Source organism: Macaca nemestrina, chromosome 9 (genome assembly GCF_043159975.1).
Source record: "Macaca nemestrina isolate mMacNem1 chromosome 9, mMacNem.hap1, whole genome shotgun sequence".
In the NCBI taxonomy this organism is placed as follows: Eukaryota; Metazoa; Chordata; class Mammalia; order Primates; family Cercopithecidae; genus Macaca; species Macaca nemestrina.
The window spans coordinates 71372397-71398017 of NC_092133.1; the positions used below are offsets into that span (position 1 = coordinate 71372397).

The 25621-nt window shown below is 41.1% G+C and overlaps 1 protein-coding gene across 14 annotated transcripts in view; it reads left to right on the top strand.

The window, feature by feature from the left end:
- Window positions 1-25621, top strand: part of LOC105465996 (lysine acetyltransferase 6B) — a 205506-nt gene that overhangs the window by 166802 nt on the left and 13083 nt on the right. For all 14 annotated transcript variants that reach the window (XM_011714716.3, XM_071069762.1, XM_011714712.3 and 11 more), the window contains one exon: window positions 2647-2740. In XM_011714716.3, the coding sequence (XP_011713018.2) occupies window positions 2647-2740 (94 nt within the window). The remainder of the gene's footprint in view (window positions 1-2646; window positions 2741-25621) is intronic.

Here is a 25621-nt window from a genome sequence, read left to right on the forward strand (position 1 = left end):
TTTATATTAGGTGATACTTGAATTTTAATGAATCTGCTCTTGAACAATGTAAATGGGATGCTTCATAGAAGTGCCATTTTAATGGAGTTTCAAAAGATAGAATATATGTGAAGGTACTTGCAAACTATAGCTATCCTAAATTCAAGAGTCAACCCAAAGATCATAAACAAAAATAAATAACAGCATTCATGGAAAACTGTCTCAGTGTTTTAATCCACATATTTGGTAAAGCTTTGAAATGAAAAAGAAGAAAGTTAATTTGCACATTACAAATTCAAAAGATGATAGAGAATTAACACTGAATAAAACAATAAATAGGAAATCTATTTATATGATTAATAAATAAAACACCTTACCTTTTATGTAGGTTTGTCGAGATCATTTTTCTCCAGAGACTTAAAAAGAATAGTGGTTGCATCCTTCCTGTTAGAAAATGGTGTTTCTTTCAATGTCTGTGGATTTAAACATAGGCTTAACCGTGCCCACCTTCCTCGTGCTGCACTGACCATACCGCTCCTGAGTCTTGTGTTGGCCGCTGAGTAGCAGCCATGTGTAGGGTTGGTGGTGATTCTTGAAGTTTGAATTTCTGCCTCTCTTCCTCCCAGGGTACCTAACATTTTACTCAGAACTAGCTCAACTTTTCTCATTTTGTCAGTTTCTTCTATAGCACGGCAGCAGCTGCTGTTATTTCCTACTATTTTGGAATACTAATATGCCTTGGCAGTATAGTGAAACAAAAATTAATCTAAAAAATAACCATGTTAAAAGACTAGATGAGGCCGGGTGTGTTGGCTCACGCCTGTAATCCTGGCACTTTGGGAGGCCAAGGTGGGTGGATCACGAGGTCAAGAGATCAAGACCATCCTGGTCAACATGGTGAAACCCTGTCTCTACTAAAAATACAAAAATTAGCTGGGTGTGGTGGTGCATGCATGTAATCCCTGCTACTCTGGAGGCTGAGACAGGAGAATCCCTTGAACCCAGGAGGCAGAGGTTGCAGTGAGCTGAGATTACCCCACTGCACTCCAGCCTGGCGACAGAGCAAAACTCCATCTCAAAAAAAAAAAAAAGACTAGATGAAACTAAACCATATTCTCATGTGTCAGTTGGAATCTAGAGGACTCTGGCCCTTTGGGGCTATTCTTGAACCAAATTCTAGAGGTTATTAGAATGACAGTTCAAGGAGAGCCAGAGAAGGGCTGGAATGACCTAGAAAGGTTCAGTGCAAATTGTTACATGCATATGACTTTCCAAGCACATAATAGATGGCTGTAAACAGAAAGGAAAGAAGTAGTAGTTATTTTATTCATAGCTTAGAATTTAGCTGTAGTAACGCGTTAAGTTGTGAGGCGGGGGAAGAAAGATCACTACTATATTGGATCTCAAAAAACTCTGAAAGGTGGAAATGGTTCTGGACAAAGAAGGGAATGGCATCAAGGATGAATTCTCTTAACCCAGAGTACATTTCTTTTTAGAGAGAGTGACCTATTTGTCTAACTTTGCAAAATAGACGAATTACTTGAACCTTTGCCATTGATGTGCACATCCAGTGAGGGACAATTCATCTTCTTAGGAGAACTGACACACATTGCTTCCTCCTCATTTTTTAGCGGCTCCATAGACAACTACAAATGTGCAAAAGTTGGGAATGCATCTTTTTCACAAAGAAATATTCAATTCTGCCCTGTAGGGTTTTTTCCACAACCATCTCCTGTGATCTTTCAAATTGGTTCATTAAAGATCTGGGCGTTCTGAAGTAAAACTTTGATGTGGTTGGTACCATTTGTGGTCAGTCTTATTTGTGGTTTATATTTGGCCAGAGCATCCATGACCTCAAAAGCCTTTTCCAGATCTCTGTGTAGGTTTTGGCAACTTCTGTGTACTCTGAATAAAAAAATGCTGCCCTGATGCCACATCCCATGAAAGTTGCAAGTTCTTCTTTAACTGTAAGAGCTGTTTCTTACCATGTTCTATCCAATCTTCCTCCTGGTTTCAAACTGTTTGGTAGTATTTTGGTCTAACCTTTGTTTGGAGGCTTTAGGGTTTCTTGTCTTTTTGTTTCATTTTGTTTTGTTTTCCTGGTTTGAAATGCAGATTAATTATTTCTCTAGCTTTTTACATTGACTTTTTATTCATAGGAGAAATATATTTGTGCACATCTACCCACACAGACACTGTTTTAGTTTCACTGGGGCATTTGCCAAAAGGCAGAAGACAGATTGCTGTTGCAGAGTTGTAGATTATTATTATATTTAGCAAGATAGCTGGCTAAATCCTAACTTACTCCACTGGGTGACTCCCTGGGATGTTATTTTCTCTATCTCTGAAGTTATTTGAGCAAGGAAAGCATTTCTTTTATACTGTCTGTATTCTGTTTTATTTGGTTCATATTTCCTTGGATTCTTTATGCATATTTTATGGCACTCACTTTCAAGAATAAAGATGTAGTTGAGAGGCATGCCAGAGTCGATGGTTTGTTGTTAGTTGATAGTTTGATTGATTAATATAGTAGGATTTTTCTGCTTGATCCTGACCTAACCCATTGGCTTTCTTTAGTGGACAGTTTTACAAGGACAGTGGCAGGTGCAGGGAATTGCCCACTTCAGCAGGGCTCTGACATACTTGATCTGTTTCTCCTTCCCTCAGGAAAAGCTTTGCCAGCAGAAGTATAATGTCTCCTGCATAATGATCATGCCCCAGCACCAAAGGCAAGGATTTGGACGGTTTCTCATTGATTTCAGTAAGTGAAGTACTTTATTTACTTTCATGATCCAGGAGGCTGATGGCTGTTACAGGAAACAGTAACACATAAAACTTTATTTAACCTGCATTGTTGTTTTTATCAATAGATAATGAGTTTTCTATTTATATTTACATAGGTTAGAACATCTTCCTCAAGTGAAAAATGTGCTGCTGCTCAGTGATTGTACTCTAGGAAATTGAGACTAGATCTCTCGGCAGCGGGCCTCATGCACAAAGCCATTACCCTGAATGAACCGACAGAATTACATTCCATTTTGTGGTGCTCATGCTCATTAGCACCAAAAGAGGCAATTATTCGTGATTAAAGCTAAAGGAAGTATTATTTGAAAGGATTTTCAGCTCTCTAAAATTTTGCCTATAATCTTGTACAGTGCAAAGCAGAAAAGGTATATTTCCATTTAGAAAAATAATTTTCTAGGCAGCCTGTCCTGGGCCTTGCTAGTAGAAATAACTCTTACCTTGTTTTGTTAATTTCCCTTTTCTATTACGGAAATTAATACAGTGTTTGTATCTAGAGGTTTCCCAAGAAATATTTATCTTATATGCACTCATATCTTCTGAGCCTTCTCTGTTAAAACCAGAATAATATATAAAAGTACGCACACGGATAATGTTTTTAAAAATTGGTAGTTTGTTTTTTTCCTTGTTTATATGATACTGGATGTGTAAATGTTGTGTTAGGGGTACATTTGGAGAATTGATTCAAAATATCTAGATAACATGATGACCAGATATCCCATGATAATAGTCATTTCTGGTCATGTAAAAATCTGTCATTGGCCAGGCGTGGTGGCTCATGCCTGTAATCCCGCACTTTGGGAGGCCGAGGCAGGTGGATCACAAGATCAAGAGATTGAGACTATCCTGGCCAACATGGTAAAACCCCATCTCTACTGAAAAATAAATACAAAAATTAGCTGGACGTGGTGGCACACGCCTGTACTCCCAGCTACTGGGGAGGCTGAGGCAGGAGAATCACTTGAACCCAGGAGGTGGAAGTTGCAGTGAGCTGAGATGGTGTCACTGCACTCCAGCCTGGGCAACAGAACGAGAGACTCTGTCTCAAAAAAAATAAATAAATAAAAATAAATCTGTCACTAGGAACCAGGTGCTTCTTGATTACCAGATTGCAGTTTATCTGCTTGTTAACTGAAAGGAGGAAAATTTAGGACTTTGCACAATGTTCGTCAGCTATATCAGATGCAAAAACCACAATGTAAATGTTCTCACAGAAAACCATGAAGAAATACAGTGAATCTAAATCTATATTGTCAGGTATTATAAAGATTAATGTCTGATTAAAGTGTAAAATAACTGAATAGCAGTTTTGACTGATTTATATAATTTATTGACATTGAAGAATGTGATTCTTTTAAAAGAAAAATTTTGATTATTTTTCCATTTTTAGATAATATTTTTAGTTATTGATTGATTACCCTAGTCTTATCTACACTTTCCTGACCTAGTTATCCATGAAACCAGTAATCCCAAGGAGGGCCATCTTACCAAATGCAGTGTACCATTTTTATTTTTATAGAGTCCTAGCTGTAATCATTTCTGAGGGCAAAACCATTTATCTTGTTCTCTAGTTTTGTGTGTCTTCCATTCATAAGTAGTCCGTAAATATAGTTTCTGGTGTGCATAGCAGCCATTCAAGCCTTAAATTTTTGGTCATATCTGTATGCCTACAGAATAAGGCAAACTCCTTAGCTCAATATTTAACGTCTTCCAACATCTAGTTCCAGCCTACAGAATAAGGCAAACTCCTTAGCTCAATATTTAACGTCTTCCAACATCTAGTTCCAGCCTGTCCTTTAGGCTTTTTCATCTACTAATCTCCTTTTTCTCAAATAGTCTGAGCATGGTCCTATACCTCCATTTTTTTGTCCATGCAGTCCCTTCCTTGAAGTGATCACCTAATCCTTTCCTAGTCTCTGTCTGTTCAAAATCCTGCCCATTGTTACAAGCCAGCTCAAGTATCTCTGCTTTTTGATCCCACCTCCTGGAATTTTATCTCATACATTTATTGGTCCCATATTGTATATGGTATCACACACTCTATTCACCCTTTTGTGATAATTATTGATGGAGGTGTCATACTTCCAACTTCTCTGTATCCAGTAGTACAGTTTCCTATATAATAATATGTATTAGATGGTATAAATTAAATTGTATTGATATAAACTAAATTTCCAAATTGATATGTTTGCTGTCCACAATAATTGTCTACCTAAAATTAAAAAGGAACTGGTACTTACTAGGTAAAAGTTCAAGCTCAAAATTCAGTAGCATCTTATTTGTACAGCATGATCTGGCACTAAGGCCTTCTACATAAGAAAACAATCTGGGTAACAAATACATTATCTTCAAATGCTATGTCTTTTTTTAAACCATTTTAGTGAAAACTGTTATTAAAATCTACCTTGTAGTTTAAAACTACAGAACACATTGAAACCTTGATGAATGCTGTCTACCAGGATGTGACCAGGCAAAGCAGTGCTGAGGGCGTGGTTTTTGATTTTCTCTTTCCTGTACACTTAGCATTGCCCCTGCTGGAGTGGGTTTAAGAAGTGCGGTGAAACATCTGAATAAAGCTGAAAAGGGATTGGTGTTATTCCTTCAGAGAAGAGGAGACTAGGGGAAGAATTTTATAGCACTCAAAGAAAATGTGAACTGGTGTAAACCCAATAGAAATTCAATTTAAAACCAAAAGAATTTCTTGGCTATAAAAGTTTTAAGGAAGATAGAGTAGGCTGCTGAAGAAATTAATAGCACCTTCTCTTGGAAGTTACTTAAAGTAATAGTAGATAAATATCTTTCCAGAATGATTGAAATACAGCCTTTGAAGGTAGGGGTGAGTCACATGACCTCTCATGATCATTTTTGACCTCATAATTTGGAGCCCAGGATAGAAAGCTAACTAGGGTTACAGGTTTTATAAAATCTGCTCTGGTTTTTTAAAGGACCTTTTAATGGTTATCTTTATTTTATTTCTGTTTTGTACATGAGCCTGGGGTCTTTTAGTCAGGGATGTATTTTCAGTAAGTCAAATGAGGTTGTAAATCAGGTAGATCTTTATAATTGCCAGTTTAGTAAGCTGAAACAAGACACAAGCAGGGAGAGAGATATAGCTGCCCACTTGCACACTTGATCACAGATGTGAGTGGAATGTAATGCATTGTGTGTATATACATGCTCCTGGACTTACAGTGGGGCTATGGGCTGATAAACCCATCATAAAGTGAAAATATCATTAATTAAAAATACATTTAATACACTTAATCCACCAACCATCATAGCTTAGCCTGGACTTTAAATGTGCTTAGAACATTTACATTACCCCACAGTTGGGCAAAATCATCCAACACAAAGCCAATTTCATAATAAAGTGTTGAGTATCTCATGTAAGAGTGTTGTACCACATATGGCTAGCCCAGGAAATGATCAAGTATGGTTTTTACTGAATGGTGTTGCTTTCATACCTTAGTAAAGTTGAACCATTGTAAGCCAGGGACTATCTGTATAAAGAACTGCAAATGCAGTGCTTTGAACACTGTTCTTCAGGGCAGCCGAGTGAGGTGGAATGGTCATCCATGGGACCATGTGCTGCTTGCAGAATGAGTCATTTGTCTGTCACTTCCTAGAACAGCTTCTCTGGGATTTGTCAGAACAAGGCTCCCGAGGAGGCCATTTGCAGAGTTTGGCCAGAGTGACTAAAGGGCACCAACTCCCAATTTGCTCATAAACTCCCTAGTGGGTTTTATGACTCTTTGCCCACAACTGGAATGGGTGGAGGAGAGAGTGACTATCATGGATTGGTTGAGAACACATTCCTTTCTCTTGAATTCTAGGATTCCCTTTCTCAATCAGAAAATTTGAAAGTCTTCCCCATCTCTGTCTGTAAAGTCTTTCTATCTCTCTCTCCCTCCATCCCCACCAGACGTGCAGAGAACTCCCTTGCCCACAAAACATTTGCAGTTCCTACTTCAGAGCCTCACACTGACAAGGCAAGGAGCTCTTCTTCTCCCAGCCACTGCTGAGCCCTGGGGCCCCAGAGTGCTCCCTCCCAAGCCCTGGACTGCTTCTGCTGCAGGGGCTGCCAGCAGTGCCTTATGCATCTCACTATTTTTTTCTTTAATTTTGAAATAATTTCAGACTTAGAGAAAAGCTCTAAGAATAATACCACAATTTCCCATACATTGTTGCACATATTCACATTTTATCATGTCTGTTTTCTGCTCTATTATTTTCAATCTTTCCCTTTGTTTCTCTCTTTCTCTCTCATATTTTCTTTTCAGAATCATTTGAGAGTAAGTTGAAGACGTGTGGCACCTTTATCCCTAAATATTACAGTGTTTTTCTACAACGATGCTCTCATATATAGCCATAATACAAATTATTAAAATCAAGATATTAAAGTAATCTCTGCGCATTGTTCAAATTTTAAATTTTACCAGTTTATACTGATGTTCTTTCTAGAGGGAAAAAAAAAAAAAATCTCCTCCAGGATCACGTGGAGTATGTAGTTATGTCCCTGGAGCCTCCTTTAATCTGGAATAGTACCTGTTTTTTTGTTTTGTTTTGCTTTGCTTTGTGTTTTCCATGATTTTGGTATTTTTGAAGCATACAACCCACTTACTTTGTATGATGTGCTTCAATTTGGGTTTATCTGATGTGTCTTCACAGTTAGATTTAGACTGTACATTTTTTGGCAAGAATACCATAGAAGTGACCGTATGTCCTCCCCAGTGCATTTCATCAGGATCATATGATAATACATTTGTCTCATCACTGGGTTTAGGTGGTACCTGCCAGGCTTCTTCACTGTGAAATTACCATTTTTCGCTTCGTAATCAGTAAGTGTCTGGTGAGAAGATACTTTGGGATTATATAAATATCAATTCTCATCCAGTTTTCACCTCCTACTTTTCCCTTCACTTATGGCTCTTATCTAAAATAATTATTACTATGATAATTACCAAATGGTAATTTTCTAATTTCATTCTTTCTACAACTTACTAATTGGCATTCTATAAGGAAGAATTGTTTCTTTTTCCCCATTTATTTAATTTTTTTGGTATAATTTTGGGTTTTAATTTTATTCTATAGGTTATATCTTGTCATTACCATGATTGATTTTTATGTTCCCCAAACATCAAGTTGTCCTGGATTTATTTAGCAGCAAATGTTTCAAGTGGGTTCTTGTGCCTTTTCCACATGCTTCCGTCCTGTGGATTCTTCCTTTCTGCCACAGCATGATGTTCCAGATTTAGCTTATCCTTTTCTTAAGCCAGCGCTGGAATCATCCATTTCTCCCAAGAGCCTTGGTTCCTTATGGTGGAGAACAGTATTTAGGAACCGGGATCTGGGCCGGGCACAGTGGCTCATGCCTATAATCCCAGCACTTTGGGAGGCCGAGGCAGGCGGATCTCTTGAGGCCAGTAGTTCAAGACCAGCCTGGCCAACATAGTGAAACCCTGTCTCTACAAAAAGACACAAAAATTAGCCGGGCATGGCGGCGGGTGCCTGTAGTTCCAGCTACTTGGGAGGCTGAGGCAGAGAATTGCTTGAACCCGGGAGGTGGAGGTTGCAGTCAGCTGAGATTGCGCCACTGCACTCTAGTCTGGGTGAAAGAGGAAGACTTTGCCTTAAAAAAAAAAAAGAAGGAAACCAAGTTCTGATCACTTAAATGTGCCCATGGCTACTTGGGTGTCACTGCTTCTAGCCCTCTCAGAGGACAGAACTTGGATAGCATGCATATTTATATCCGTGTATGTGCATCCGTGTATGTGCATGACTGTATTTATTGTTGATTGCCCATGTCTTTTATCAAAAGTAAACTTCATGAGAGTGTGGACTTTGCTTTTTGCTGCAATCTGATCTTCTAGAAGAGCGTGGCACTTAGTAGGTTCTTAATTGTTGAACAAATGTTAAATTATGACGGGAAGAACTTTTAAAATGTGCTTTCCCTTCTTGTGTGTGATTCTTAGGGAGAATTTTATTTTATTAGAACATAAACCATCAGCACTGGTTTACTTACTCCCAAATGATGCCAGGTATGCCCTGTCTTCTTTCGAGGTCTGGTACTTTTGCTGAAATGCAGCCTCTATCTTAAGATCATTTCAGTTGCATCAGAAAGATGTCACTGTCTGCTCTAAACCTTTGGCGGAGAAAGCAGAGCTGTGACATAATCCACATTTGTACATAGCTGGTTGAAGAGACACTTATCTTTTCCTTACTTTTTCTCTTATCAGATAATTCATTTCTTGATTGCATTTATTTTGAAAGGAAAATTCCAGCTTTAGCCATAAGAAGCTGTCAAGAAAGCTTCCTCTGCTTAGCCTTCCCAGCAGCTCCTGGGTGAGTGCAGTCAAGGCAGTCATTAAGGAATAATAAGTTATGCTTTTGAAATGGTGCTCAAGTACTTCATAGCCTTTTCTAAGACAAGGAGCCTCCCACCTTCACCCCCATGACACTTGTTGGAAAATACTGGACCAGCAGCTATATCCTTGGGCTTTCGCTGCGTTTTGGAAGACACGTTTTGACCTATGTACTCAAGTATAATGATGACATTTATTTTAATAGGATTCTAGTCTGTAATATAATAAGGAAAATGGCTATTTTTCCTTATTTTCTCATTATAATATGTTTCACTAAAAGCTTTTGCCATTACTGTTTTATTACATTGGTCTGAAGTACAATATGTTTTAATATGCTAAAGATAACATCAAGGTTGAAAATTGAGCTCTCAGTGATTTATTCAGAGGTTGACTGCTGCTGAATGCATTGAAATGAGTTGCATGAGACAGTGCGGCTAACGATTTATTTGTGTATCTTTTTTTAAGCTAAGCTTGTCATAAATAAGAGCAAATAAATAGCTCTTATAGAATAGTTTGTATTCATTGCCTCAATGAAAACATTGTAAATATGAAACATACGGTCTGCAGTCTCTCTCTTTTTTTCTGAAAGCTAGTGTTTTGCCTTACATAGCTCAGAATTTTTTCGAGTTTTGGCATGCAGGTGGTTGTTTGTTTTTTTTTTTTTTTTCCAAACAAATTTTTTGTCTGTTTGGATTTCTAACATTGACTGGCATTTGCAATGAGTCATTTTGAAACCCACTACTGGACAAATTCCATTCAAATAATTGGGATGAGAATACCCTAATCTTCAGCGGTAACTGGAACAAAATGAAACCTTAGTGGGACCGTCAAGAGGGCAGGGACTTGGTCATTGCTAAACTCCAAGCCATGAGCACAGTGGCTAGCACATAGAGGATACACAATAAAGGATTGTTGGGGGAAATCAGTGCATGCCTGAGTCTAGTTCATCCACTTCTTTGTATGAGTGTCAACACCTGCCAGATACATCCAGCTAGCTTTTGACCAGTAGTGCTTAAACTCAGACTTCCTCTCAGTCTTTGTTTTTTACACTTTATTTATCCCTTCGTCCCATCTTTCAGCAAACATGCTTTAAATACACTGTGCCAGGGATGGTCTAGGTGATGAGGATATAAGGATGAATGATTTAGTCCTTGCCCATAGGGTAGTAGAGCATCAGACACAAAATTCTTCCCAGCCCTGCAGTTTCAAATGTGAGAGAGGCTGTGGCAGTGCAGAGGAAGAAATGCTTCCAACTCTATTTTCCATTTACCCAGTTAAGATATATGGAAGAGACACATTTTCACATTTTTCTCTTCTCTTCTCTTTTAAGACTGGGTCTCACTCTGTCACCCAGGCTGGAGTACAGTGGCCTGATCATAGCTCACTGCAGCGCTGAACTCCTGAGCTCAAGTGATCCGCCCATGTCAGCCTCCCAAGTAGCTGGGATTACAGGCACATGCCACCATTCCCGACTGTTTTCCCGGGGAGAGGTCGGGGGTCAGGTAGAGACAGGCTCTTGCTTTTTTGCCTGGGCTGGTTTCAAACTCCTGGCTTCAAGCTCTCCTCCTGCCTCAGCCTCCCAAGGCACTGGAATTACAGGTGTGAGCCACTGTGCCCTGACCCATTGTTAAAACAAGATCAAGAAAGATTTTGCTCTGCTTGGCTGAAATTAGTGCTATACCTGGTTTGGGTTTCAGGAGCTCTATTCCCCCTTGAACATACTTTCCAGCTTGTAATAGAGACATTATGTTTGAGATAGAATATTCTAAGATAAAAGTTTGCCTGCACTTACCCCTCTCATGATGGTATTTCGTTTTCTTTTTCTTTTTTTTTTTTTTTTTTTTTTGAGACTGAGTCCTGCTCTGTCGCCCAGGCAGAAGTGCAGTGGCACGATCTCAGCTCACTGCAGCCTCTGCCTCCCGGGTTCAAGCAGTTCTCCTGCCTTAGTCTCCTGAGTAGCTGGGATCACAGGCACGCACCACCATGCCCGGGTAATTTTTGTATTTTTTAGTAGAGACAGGGTTTTGTCATGTTGCCCAGGCTGGTCTCAAACTGCTGAGTAAAAGCGAACCACCCACCTCAGCCTCCCAAAGTGCTGGGGATTACAGGCATGAGCCACCACGCCTGGCCCTAAACAACATATTTATGACTTCAGCTGGTTGTAAGGTAGTTTTTTGGTTCGTTGGTTGGTTGGTTGTTGGTGTTGTGTTTGTTTGTTTTTAAATATAACTTCATATTGGGTAAAACAGAAGGTTTTCCTTAACTTGTTTAGAATTGTTTAGGAAAATACTAGTTAGGAATCTGATTTTTTTTCTCCCCACAGAGGGATTGTGGTTAGCATGTTTGTACCCTAATATTCATGCTACATTTTCATGTTTACCAATATAAAAACCTCTGTTTTGTAATTATTTATATGGAGTCCTGCTTTGAGTTAACATCATAGAGGAACTCTTTTTTTTCAGCAAAATTGTTTTAAATTAATGTTTCTAAAGTGTATAAAAATGGTTGAGTGGATTAAAAGCAATTCAGTTTCACACGTAACCATTTGTCCACATGGAAATAAATATGTAGCACAATTACACAGCAGAAGGTACGAAAAGGTGTTGCTGAAATCATGAGAAAATATAATACAGGTGGACATCACTCTCCACAATAAATTTGCATATGTCCTTTTTTGGGGCAAATACAGTCATCATTTTAAATGAAGTCGAAGAGTTATTTCTGTAAACAAAACAAAAGTCATGCTTGTCATACTAGACAGCAAGGAAGCAAAAATTGTTAGGGTCATGTCAAAAAGACTTAGGAGTCAATTTGAAGAGGCTCTGACCAGACAATAAATATAATAATAAAGATAAAAAATTGCAATTTATTGCAACTTATCAGATGTTTAAATTCATAAGTTCATAATGATATTTAAAAACAAACTGATTTAGAGGATAATAAGAACCAGTTTATTATCTTGAAAACCGCAAAAAAATATAATTAAAGCATTTATCCTGCCTTTCTTATATAAACTGTACAGTGAAGTAATCAAGTAGTAAAGGAGGGGAAACATCATTTTATTTTTTAAATTTTTAAAATTTTTTTGAGACAGGGCCTTGCTCTGTCACCCAGGCTATAGTGCAGTGGTGCGACCTCAGCTTACTGCAGCCTCAACCTCCTAGACTCAGGAGATCCTCCCACCTCAGCCTCCTGAGTAACTGGGACTACAGGTAAACACCACCATGCCCAGCTAATTTTTTCATTTTCTGTAGTCTCTTTATGTTGTCCAGACTGGTCTTGAACTCCTGGGCCCAAGCGATCCATTTGCCTTGGCTTCCCAAAGTGGTAGGATTATAGGCATGAGCCGCCGCACCTGGCCAGAAACATCTTTTTATAAACATATTCCAGCTAACCAATGAAAATAAAATGCACAGTGGTTTACACCTGCAATCCGAGCACTTTGGGAGGCCGAGGCGGGCGGATTGCCTGAGTTCAGGAGTTCATGACCAGCCTGGGCAACATGGTGAAACCCTGTCTCTACTAAAATACAAAAAATTAGCTGGGTGTGGTGGCATGCGCCTGTAGTCCCAGCTGCTCGGGAGGCTGAGGCAGGAAAATTCCTTGAACCCAGGAGGCAGAGGTTGCAGTGAGCCGAGATCGCGCCACTGCACTCCAGCCTGGGCGACAGAGTAAGACTCCATCTCAAAAAAAAAAAAGAAGAAAAGAAAATGACAGAATTAAAATATAACCGTTTTGTAATCCCCACCACCACTGTGAATTAATGGATGTAGACAATGAACAAAAACAACAGTTGCAAAAAGGACAACCAGAAATTATGTATCTTCTGATCAAGGATATTTGTAGTCTTGCCAGTGGATTGAACCCAAGTCTTATCAAGCAAGCATTGGATCTAGTTGCCATTTTGCAAGAGATACAGAATAAAGAGGAGCATACTGAGCTGCAGTACAAGTAGGAGATCAGCAAAACTCAGAGTGTGGACAGTATAGGTCAAGTGGCCCCAGTTCATCCACAGATAGATTACAAGGAAAAGAAAGGGGTGAAGGTGGAACTCCTAGATTAAAATGGCATTAAGATTTTTTTTTATTTTAATAGGCAAGACTATTCTAGTGGCTGGGCTGTTTTGGTGATGAAAGTATAAAAAAATACAAGAGATTATTGTGAGAGTCAGTCTAGTGGTTACTTATGAGAGAGAAGGGGTGATTGGCTGGAGCAGATAGAAGGTTTTCTGGAGTAGCCAGCAAAGTTCTCTTTCTTGATCCTGAGTGATAGTTACAAGGACAGTTGCCTAATAATCCATTAAGCCATATATTTGTTTTTTGTCATTTTCTGTATCTGTGTTTTATTTTTGTTTTTTTAGAAAGTGATCATCTTAAAATGGGAGGTGACATCCTATGGTATCTTAGCGCTTGGGTTTTTGTAACTCTTAAAACTGAAACTTACTCGATTGGTGGCATCCTATTAGTCATGTTTTAAAGAGAGACACGGTTTTCACCTTGACTGCTCGAAAATGAAAACTTGAGTGTACAAGTATTTAGTGTACGGGCATCAACTCCATGTCAGCCTTTGCAGAGCCATTTTTATGTGAAGGAAATGTACTGAAATTTACTTGAATCAGATCCTCTGAAGTGTAGAGTCTAGTTCATCAGAGAACAGCATTCCTGTAAATTTCACTTTCACTCTTAAACTTAGAAAAACATAATTGAAGGGTTGTGCATTAACAGAATGAGGATGAAATGAAGGATTCGGACAAGGAATGGCGATGCAGAGTGAGGATGGAGTACAGAGAAGGTATTTAACTGTGAGCCCGAGGAGAGAAAGAAGAGACACTGCAGCATGAGAACTGTTTTCCCATTTTTCTTTTTTTGTGGGAAGAATAGCACCAGCAGCCCCTGTAAGATGTGTACAGGAAAACTGCCCTTTCCTCCTCCTTGGTTGCTGAGCAGATCTTTAGCCACTAGAAACAGAACTTAGAGAAAAGATGTTAAAAGTTAGATTTTTAAGAAAGGGAAGAAAAAGGCTAGGATGACTTAAAATGTCCTGAACTGAGGCTCTGCTATTTATGAGAAAAACGGGTTTCCTTCTTCTTAAGAGGGTGATTCTCTCTTCGTAGACTAAGAGTCCTGCCCTGGGGTTCGCCCAGCGTTGGAGCTTTTCTCCGTGAAGTTAAGGACATTAATAAGATTTTTCTCTACCGAAGCAGAAGATGCCTCTGAAGACAGCCTTTCATCCCTGTAGCTTTTCAGTTGCATCCAGTTAAAAACTTATAGAACGTAATGAATGTTTTTAGAGAGGAAATAAAATGAATGATGCCCGTGAATTTGTTTTAAACATTGTTTATTTTACCTAATAATTTATATAAATATTCCTCGAAGAGGAAGAGAAATCACCAGATTTAATTAATAATCGGAAGCTTTTTAGAGGATTTACTTTGAAATACCTCCCTGCCAATTTTTCATAAATTAAGCATAAACTTTCTTTGACCTCATCACACATAATTAAATAGCTGTGGAAGGGTTAAAACCAACTAAAAAGCAATTCTGTATCTCAGTCTCCATTCTCCTGCAAAATTATACAGGAAGTTTGTTTCAGTTCTCAAGCAGGGTAATTACAAGAGACAGTTACATAATTTACAGTTTCAATCTACTTGTCCATAATCACACACTTCTACCTAGTTGTATATACCCCCATGAGTATGTGTGTTGTACTTTGATTTGTAAATGATGATTGCAGTGTGATTGATTCCTTGCAATGTAGCATATTGAATTGATTTTTAAAAAAATGAACTTTAGCTGTTAACATGTCTATTTGAGTTCCTGTTATTTACGTAGTTCGTGGTTCTTGCGTTCAGCAGTTGCATACCAGCTAACAAATTAAACTCCCAGAGCTTTTTTTCTCATTAAATTTGGAAAATAGAGTGTCTGTATACAACCTAACCGGAAAAGTGCCTAGTACCTAGTAGGCACTCAACTGTTGGACATAGCACAAAACCATTTCAAGCCTTTGAAAGTGGAATGGAGATTCTTTGATTAACATAATATAAAGTCTTGTGGTGATAATATTAGTATATTGTGGTGAAGCTCTGCTAATATTAATGTATTGTTGCTAAGTCTCAAATTTAGCTAAACAGTGGACAGAACAGCAGCTCATTCCAGGGGCTCAGAGAAATGTGTCATCTATAACCGAAGGGGTAGTCATTGCTATCTTTAACACTGCTGGTGATGATATTGCATATGTGTTTTGTTTTTCTAACAGCTAATATCTACTGTAGCCAATTTGGACTTTAAGATTCCCTAAGATTAAAGGCTAAGTCCCTGGCCGGGCGCAGTGGCTCATGCCTGTAATCTCAGCACTTTGGGAGGCTGAGGCGGGCAGATCACCTGAGGTCAGGAGTTCGAGACCAACCTGACTAACATGGAGCAACCCCGTCTCTACTAAAAATACAAAATTAGCCAGGCGTGGTGGTACATGCCTGTAATCCCAGCTACTCGGGAGGCTGAGGCAGGATAATCCCTTGAACCTGGGAGACAGAGGTTGCGTGAGCTGAGATCACGCCATTGTACTCCAGCCTGGGCAACAAGAGAGAAACTCCCTTTCAAAAAAAAAAAAAAAAAAGCTAAGTCCCTACATGACACCAAGTCCCTGGGCAAACCAGCCAGCCACTTGTCTGGCGCCCCGCCCCCGCCCCCCCCCTCAGCTCCGCTGCCTAGGGTGCCTGTGTGCTGCACAGCTTCAGAGGGGCCTCAGCAATAACCCTGGGGCGACACAGCCATTGACCTCCAGGGGCTTTTTACCTCAAATCATGTTTCAAAGCATTTGGGAGAGAAATAAAAAATAAGCGAAAAGAAAAGTAGATCAGTGGAGTGGGATTGTTTGTCTAGATAACCTGAGGACAACTAGCAACAGTTTCTCTGTCTTACATTTCCAACAGTAGTTGATCAGTCAGATTAGGTGATAGGCTATACTTTGATTTTAGAAAGTCATCTCAAAAACTGACAGATTCCCTTTTGAAATGTACTTTGTTTGAAAACAAAGAAAATTTCTAAGGAGATTTGTATTCTCATTTTTTCTTTCTTCAATCTTGCTGTGTATTTTTGTTTGCTGTGTGAAAGCTCATCATCCAGAATTGGAATTACAACATAACTTTGTCCTATTTTTAAAAATTACAGCTGGTACACACACACACACACACTCCCTTCCACATATACACACAGCATTTTAGGGGGCTTGTAGGAGAGCAAATGGAAAGGCAAGTTGCTATTCCAACCATCCTGTCTCCCAAACCTGGTTCTGAAATCAGTGGTACTGCCATGATTATGTAAATACAACCCCTCTCTTACCCTCCACTGTCCGTCTGTGGGGCTGGACCAGATCAGATGACTAGATACTAGAATGAACTATCTCAGCTGCCTCAATAGATCCTCAGACCTATAAAAGTAGGCAAAAGATGTCTCAGTTTTTGCATTTAGTGATTTAGTTAAGGCAAATATTCAATTGCAGTGTTTTCACAGCAGGAGAATGGTCTTAAAGGTAAAGCATTTTAAGTGCATGCAGTCATTTGTTTGGCGCAGATGCTTTATTTGAAGTGTATATGTGTTCAATCAAGTTTGCCATCTTAAAGCCTTTCAATGGTAACTTCTTGTTACCAGAATTTTGTAACTTAGACATGAAAATTTTATCCAAGTTGGGGAACAAGCCTGGGGGGAGCCAGATATTTAAAAATGCTTTATTTTAGTAAAAACTGAAAAAGTGAGTTATCTTCTATTTCAATTGTGTTATTTTCTATTTCAAAAACTATTTCTTTTTTTAATGAATCTCTAATGTAGACTTTTGCCTACTTATAGGAGAGGAAATAATTTTAAAATGCCAAATTACTTCATCTTTATATTTTAAAAAATAAATGTATTCTTCCTAAAATATCCCAGAATTTAAAAGTGGTTTGAACTGTGGAAAATTTAAAAGGTCAAAGAGGAAGGCCTTCCTCTGCGTGCCTTTCTCATTTCTGTCATGCCGAAGGCCATGGCACCGGGGCTTTATCATCACCTAACTGAAAGTGCCTCTCGGTCACAAATCAGAGCGTTAACTTAGCTTGGTGATAGGCAATGGGCTTCGTGAACAATTTGGTTACTTCAACAGTTTGGTAAGCTATTCTTACGTCAACATAGTTTTAAAAATTCTCGCCTTCTCCAAACAATTTTAGTTGGGGCATAAATGATACTGACAGAGTATAACATCTCTCATTCCATGATCATTTTATCGTGTGGCAGGTACCTCATTTTCCTAACAAGGAAATTGAAGGATGAATCTATTTTGTAGTCATCTTATTAAAAAAAATTTATTCTTCTAATCCACTAGACCAGGAACTCGGTTGTGGTGGCACACCATACACTCACAAATACTCCTCAGTTGAATGTTTAACGAAATGAAACTCTTTGAAGGGTATCACACAGTTCTTTATGGAGTGGCCATCCTCCCCCACCTCAATTCGGAGTGCCTCTGTTTCTCTAAGATTTGCCTGCTGCTGGGATTTCTCATTAGGCACCACTGCTACCACCACAGCCCTGTGAGGTGGCAAAAATGAAGAAGTGGTGCTGCACCCCATTTAATATTCTGGCCCAAGTATAGTCCCCAAGGCCCTTTCCTTAATGGAACCCATAATATATCTGAAACCAGACAAGTCATGAGGTTGGGTGGAACCTAGACATCTGTGGCTTTGTAAAGCCCCAAGTGATTCTGACGTGCAGGCAGGGTCGAGAACCACTGGGCTACACTTGAAGACAGAAGAAGGAGCAATAGGCCAGGCTCAGTGGCTCACACCTGTAATCCCAGCACTTTGGGAGGCCGAGGCAAGAGAGTTGCTTGAGCCGAAGAGTTTGAGACCAACCTGGGCATCATGGTGAAACCCCGTCTCTACAAAAAATGCAAACATTAGCCAAGCATGGTGGTGTGCACTTGTTGTCCCAGCTACTTGGGAGGCTGAGGTGGGAGGATCTCTTGAGCCCAGAAAGTTGAGGCTGCAGTGAGCCAGGATCATACCACTGCACTCCAGCCTGGGTGATAGAGTGAGACCCTGTCCCAAAAATAAAAGAAAAAGGAGCAATTAATTCTCTCACTGGGTAAGAGAATCAGGAATAAATGCCATCTCACACAGCTGTCTCTGGCCCTCAGGCTGCTTCCATGTGGCACGTGCTACCCCGGCACCTCCGGCTCAGGAGCACATCCACAGAGGTGCACGCTTCTCAACACAGGGGCGGGGCAGAGGGAGGGAAGTCCCCTTTCCTGCTGCCTGATGCCCTACTTGTGAGTTCATTTTCTTTCTAAGCACCTGTACCTTTTACCTGGGGACTGACATGCAGAATGACCACCCCCGCAAGGGAGTGCACACCTACCCACAGAACCATGGAACTATCTGGTAAATCCCAGCATGGTCGGTCCACTCAGAGACACGGGCACACCACACAGCATTGGAGGAGTCATGCACCTGCCATATATCTTCCACTGGGGAGGTTGAAGGAAGACCATTCCGCCCTGGAATGGACTTGGAGGGGTAGGGACATTCAGTAAGAAAAATCAGTGGCCCCTTGGGGAAGAGCTTAGCGCTGGAGGTCTGCTGAGGAGCTTGTGGGATCCCAGAGAAGAGAGATCTAAGAGAGGGGCTTAGAGTAACAGGCTGGAATGTGACCCAGGGCAGCCAGCCTCCTTCCCCAAAGACACGCTGTCTCCATGCTCAGGGTTTCACTGGGTCAGGCCATTTTTCCAGAGACACACTTGAGTCTTGTAAAATATTTGAGTCTTTCATCTGTCTCGGGACTGTCCCTGGGCTCTGCGGAAGCCCTTACCAGTCATTGTTTCTGTGGTTGCATGGGCTTGCCATTTCCTAAGGATAGTCCTTGAAGTTAAGGACTAAGGGGCCAAAGGGAATTTGGGGACACAGAACTGTGTTTGCTGGGAACTTTGTTGCCATTTCTTAAGACCACTCCTGAGGCAGAATTTTTTTTCGTGGCCTCTTTCTTTAATTCAATTTGTATCTGGGTGGTTAGCTGGGGGGAGGGGAGAGGAAGGAAGGGTGGGATGAGAGGAGAGCTTCTGTCTGAGTCCATGGAATGGTTTTCAGGTTCCTCAGACAAAAGTAGGAAAAGAAAGTTAGCTTTTCTCAATCTGATTCTATAGAGCAGTCTGTCTCTGTTGCTTTCCTTCTGTCCAAATTTTATTTATTTCCCCTACCTTAAGGATATTTAGTTACCCAAATGATCACCTTGAGAGTTGATTCATTCAATATGTTGAATAATAATCATAGCTAACACTTATTAGGATTACTGTAATGTGTCAAGCACTGTTCTGCATGCTTCATATTAACTCAATCCTTACCAGAACTGTAAGAGTTAGGTACAATTATTATTCACATCATATGGATGAGAGATCTGAAGCACAGAGAGGTTAAATAAAATCCCCCAGGTCACACAGCTGGTACATGGTGGACCCCAGATTCCATTCTGGGCAGTCTGGCTCCAGAGCCCGTGCTGTTCACCCACCCATAGAGCCTCTCACAATCTGTCATGTTGTATGCAATATATGACATATTGTTTTTAAATACCAGTGCCCTGTTGCCCAACTTCAAAAAATTCTCATCTTTGTTTAATGTACATGGTCTCAAAGTATGGTTCAGTGAGCCTACAACGTCATAACTATTTTCCTAGTAGTACTAGGATACTCTTTTTCCTTTTTCCTTTCATTTTTTCATGAGTATACAGAAGAGTTTTCCAGAATGTCATGACCTGTGGTATCACAACAGATTCAATACCAAAGCAATCTATGAAATCTAGCAAGCCGGGTGTGGTGGCTCACGCCTGTAATCCCAGCACTTTGGGAGACTGAGGTGGGAGGATCGCTTGAGCCTGGGAGTTTGAGACCAGCCTGGGCAACATGGGGAGACCCTGTCTTCTTGAAAAAGAAAAAGAAAGAACAAAATAGAGAAAAAGGGAGAAAGAGAGAATCTGACTGGCTTCTCTTAAGCCAGAAGTTAAAGAAATTTGCAAAACGTGAAATAATGCCACTCTTATTCACTATAAATTTTATTTATATTTTAGAAAGTGTAGGGTATTTTTTCATTTAAAAAATGTTACATAATGGGTTTATTGTTATCTTTTAAATAAATTAATATTTGTCAAATTTCTCAGTAAAATCAATAGATAGAGCCCTTATAAGCAAAAGCTCTTTGAGTCCTGAGACCAAAGCGTTTGAAAACCACCGATTTAAAGTATAAACCATTGCTATTCAAGTGTGGTCCATGCCACAGGAAGTTGTTAGACGTGCAGAATCTCAAGCCGCACCCCAGACCTACTGAACCGGAGTCCGTGCTGTTAAGCAGAGGCATAGAACGTCTGCACAAAGCGAATTGGCAACTCAGTGACCTCTAGCCAAATTTCAGTTTGGTGGGGCTTTGGCGAGTCCATTCTCCAGTTATCTGCCATCCAAGGAGCTGAGTGAGGTCTCACCTATTTGAGACTCTTCAGTCATACATACTCTCTTCAGTGGCCACACCCTCATCAAAGCCAGCAGCTTCAGAGCAGGTTTCTAGCAGTGGTTTTCAAACTTGGGTACATCAGAATCACTTGGGGGATTTCTGAAAGCACAGATGCTGGGCTCTGCCTCTCCCCACCAAAGATTCTGATTCAGCAGGTCTGAGATAGGTTCTGAGAATTTAAAGTTCTAGCAAGTTGTCAGGTGATGTTGATGCCACAGGTCTCCACACTGAGATCTTGATAAGCAGCATTTATTCAAGTTCTTATATAATTACGTCATGGCCATAGGACTTACAGGAGAGAGTTCTTAAACTTCCACAGTTTCAACACCAATCTCTTAAAATGTAAAATATCTGAAAAATTCAAAATTTCCATCTTTGCCAAGGAGGCACCTGTATCTTTTAATAAGTGGAAAGCAGTAAGATATCAGGCAGGTCACAGGTCATTTAGAGCACGGCTGTTCTCTTAAAATGCTGTGAGGACTAAGGTTCAGCTTCCTCTGCACTAATTGCAAAATCACCACAAAATTTAAACGAGGAGATATAAATAGGCTGTCAGGTTCATTTATCATTATTTAAACTGATAACATGCCATTCATCCACTTGGTCACAGTGCTGCTCTGCACCAGAAACCAGGAATAGATGAGCGTACAGACCAGTGAATTGCCATCTCCAAGCATGAGATAACTTGGTTAGAGTCATCAGATTTCCTGTGCTCAAAAGCTGCCATAAATCCCTGGCCTGGTGTCTGTTCCCAGGCTTGCAAACCCAGTGCTGTCGACTGATACAGACCTTTCAGCAGGATTTGCTGAACTAAACAGGTGTCTGATGAAAAGTGTGTAATCCTCAAAGATTATCATCCCCTAAAAGCAGCTGGTGACCCCAAACTCACATAATCCAGACAGATGGAAGTTGGGAGTGAGTAGGTTGCCAAAGTTTACACTTTGGTGTTTGAGGAGGTTCATATGGTTTGGTCCCAGGTAGTGGAAGATGGAGGTGTGCAGGGGTGAGGGTGTCTGCCCCTCTCAGGGGAGATCCCTGTCCCTATCCATGCCCTTGCCTGAGAACATGATTCTACTATGGTCCATTTACACCCTTGAATACCACTAGTTTAAAGGGAAGGAATTTTCATTTTCAGTGAACGTTAACATTACAGTTATTATGCTGGGAATTAAATTTAATTTGGGAATTTGGGTCTGCAAAAACAAATCTTGACCTTGTCTAGATAGTTCCTTCCTTATCCTAATAGATCCGTCTACATGAGGTAACTCTCTACCACTTTGATTTTCTCCCCCTGGGGGAAAGTTAACTGTTTCAAACTCCAGGGAATCAGGGCTAGTTAACATGAGATTTGATTGTCTTACTACAAGTAGTTCAGCCTTAACAGAGGTGAGGCACACTTGGGTTCCATGCAGTACAGCTTAGAAATGCTTACTTTTTATAGACAGAAGTTGCACTGTTCTTCCTTTCCCTTTAAGCAGACATCTTGATAATCTTTTGAATTGATTATGTGGCCTGTATACTGCAACTCAGATGTCACTTTCCCCAGGATAAGTAATTCCAGTAAAGCAAAAGAGGAAGCCAGCTTTTGCTATGATCAAGATAGTTGATGTGGATGAGGGGTTTATGGGCTACCCCGTTTTCAATTACAAGGCTCCCACTCACAGTGTAGGTGCTGTTCACCAGCACCTCTGGCTCTCAGACAAGTTCAAGGGAATAATTTCACCAGCGATTAATTATACTGCAGCTACTGGGATTTGTCCTCCAAACATCACTTTGTTTTCCATCTGAAACAGCCAGGTTTCTCCAGGGAGAGCTGAGGTTTTCTGATTGAAAGTATCCCGAGTTAAGGAGAAGTGTTAAAGCACCATGGGAATCTGTTCGTCAGGGGTATATTGTACTTGTTTCAGATGCTTCAGGATAATACACCAGCTTCCAAGATAAGTGCCTTTTTTTTTTTTTGAGACGGAGTTTCACTCTTGTTGCCCAGGCTGGAGTGCAATGGCGTGATCTCGGCTCACTGCAACCTCCGCCTCCCGGGTTCAAGTGATTCACCTGCCTCAGCTTCCTGAGTAGCTGGGATTACAGGCATGTGCCACCATGCCCGGCTAATTTTGTGTTTTTAGTAGAGACAGGGTTTCTCCATGTTGGTCAGGCTGGTCTCGAACTCCTGACCTCAGGTGATCTGCCCGCCTCAGCCTCCCAAAGTGCTGGGATTACAGGCGTGAGCCACCGCACCTGGCCAAGATAAGTGCTTTTTATTTCCCTGCATCTTAGATCAATTACTTGGAATCCTTTTGGTAAGTTAAATTTAAGAACTGTAACTTAAACCACCACATCTCTATGATTACTCAATAAGTAAAATGTTCTTACCAAAAATTATTCTTTAAATGGGCTATATTGTAATTATGTTGTGAAGAGCCTAGAGAAAATAGAGGCCAGGCACAGTGGCTCACACCTGTAATCCCACCACTTGAGGGATTGAGGTCAGGAGTTCAAGACCAGCCTAGCCAACACGGTGAAACCCTGTCTCTACTAAAAATGCAAAAATTAGCCAGGCCTGGTGGCTGAGGCAGGAGAATCGCTTGAACCTGGGAAGTGGAGGTTGCTGTGAGCCCAAATCGCACCATTGCACTCCAGCCTGGGCAACAGACCAAGCCTCTGTCTCAAAAAAATAAAAGTACAAAGAAATAAAAGGTGGCAAGAAATTCCTTTTTTAAAACATCGCATGTTATGAGGGTCAGAGTAGTGAAGTGCCACCAGCTGCAGCCTTCTGAGAGGAAGTGCTGCTGCACGTTCAAATGGAATTCTGTCCTACATCCGCCAAGCACGCCAGTGGAGTGGACATGACACACACTTTTCTTCTAAGCTCTGCAGTTTAACATATTACAAGTGAGTTCACTTAACTAGTAAGGAATCAGAAATGTATCTTTGTTCATTTTGATCGTTTTGATGGATTCTATTTTCTCTTACATGAGGAGACTTTGTGGACTTCCAAATGGCTCCTGGCGTAAGTGCCGGTTGCTGCTATTGTTAGTTCCTTGAGGGTCTCATGAGTCAGAGAGGAGAGGGAAAAACCCACTGCAAACCATGCAGTGGTCCCTTCGGGTAGTCGCCTTGGGCAGTCTGCAGTGTTGGTGCACGTCATCCCTGCACACCCGCCTGCTGTGCTGTGGCTGGAGCTTGGGTTTGCAGTTGTCTTCTTTCCAGCACCCAGGGAAGCATGGCCTCCTGGCAGGTGTTGGCCACTCCCTGCTTTCTCCTGGCCTTTGCAAGCACCGTGCAAGGGTGTTTGCTGAAAAAGACCACTGGGCTGTCAGTGTACCCACGCCCATCAGGGCTCATCACCCTGTTGCCACCTCCCCAGGACTCTTCCGTGACTATCATTCATAGCCTGAAGTCTGTGTCCAAGGGAGTGTCCCAGGAGACAGCCACTTAACATGGTAGGAGTAGCAGGTGCAAAAAGGTTTATGCCTAAATGCTCCCCATGGACCCCAAGTTGCCTGCTAGTTTGAGTGGCCTAACCCATTTAGGCTCAGGCCCTGACAGGGTGTGTCTGCGCCACTTCAGGGTGTGAAAGCACGAACAGCTGCGGAAAGCGTGGCTTTTCCTGATGCTGGCTGCTGCTGCCTTCCAGATTAGGGACTGTAGCGGGGAGACAGAACAAAGGAACACATGTGCTTCTGGGTAAGCTGGCCCATCGTAGTGGGGGACATAAGGTATGGGGGGGCACATACCACTTTGGTATGAACACTTTGGTTGTACAGAATTCTTTCTGCAAGATTGAGAGGAGTGGGGCCTTCTGTCCTTGACTGCTGGATTCAAATAAGAACCAGTAGAGGGGCCGGGCGCGGTGGCTCAAGCCTGTAATCCCAGCACTTTGGGAGGCCGAGACAGGCGGATCACGAGGTCAGGAGATCGAGACCATCCTGGCTAACACGGTGAAACCCCGTCTCTACTAAGAAATACAAAAAATAGCCGGGCGAGGTGGCAGCACCTGTAGTCCCAGCTACTCGGGAGGCTGAGGCCGGAGAATGGCGTGAACCCGGGAGGCGGAGCTTGCAGTGAGCTGAGATCCGGCCACTGCACTCCAGCCTGGGCTACAGAGCGAGACTCCGTCTCAAAAAAAAAAAAAAAAAAGAACCAGTAGAGGACCTGGGGACTTTCACACTCACTGCAGGGGACTTTTAATTGTGGGATCTCATGGACAAAAGGGGATAGTTCCATATCCACGGCTCTATGGTTCTCACCCCCCAGGAGTACAAAGCTGGGACCCCCCCCCCCCCGGCCACCTGAGTACATTTCTCAGCATGTACCAAGCACTTTGGAGGCAGGTGACGGATGTGCCAATTATCTGTGTTCTGAGGTGTGGGCCCCCTTCGTACTCTGGCGACAGAGACAGCTCTTCTCCGTGTTGACAGGACACAGTGTGGTCTGGCTTCGGCACAGTGGCCATCACTGTGTTAGCATTCCTGACACACTGCTATTGAAAGCCCCAGCCTGCTGCCAAATTACATGTAGACAGTGGTTTCACTGTAAAATGTTGTGGTGCTTGTTCGCATTCAGTCAAATACTTTGCACTTAAACATGGGTTAAAGAGACAAGTAAGTCAAAAGACCTTAGCAAAACCTGAAGTTAAATTTACGCCCATTCTTTATAATGGCATTCAGATTAAAGCCATCAAAATGCAAAATGCTGTGATTATATCCTTCGAGGGTTCAGGCTGGATGCTTGTTTTATATATCTGCATTACTGTATTTGCAGTGATTTTGAGAGGCAGGAAAATGCATCAGAGGCATTGATTTCTTCTTTAACAAAAAATAACCCTAAAATTGAGAAAATTCTTGAGAATGCAGCCATTTTGGAAATGTAGATAAAGAAGAAAAATGCTGAAGATTTGGATGGTTTACGGAGCAGTATGATTTTGTCATTGCTGCCACCTACTGTATGTGGTTGA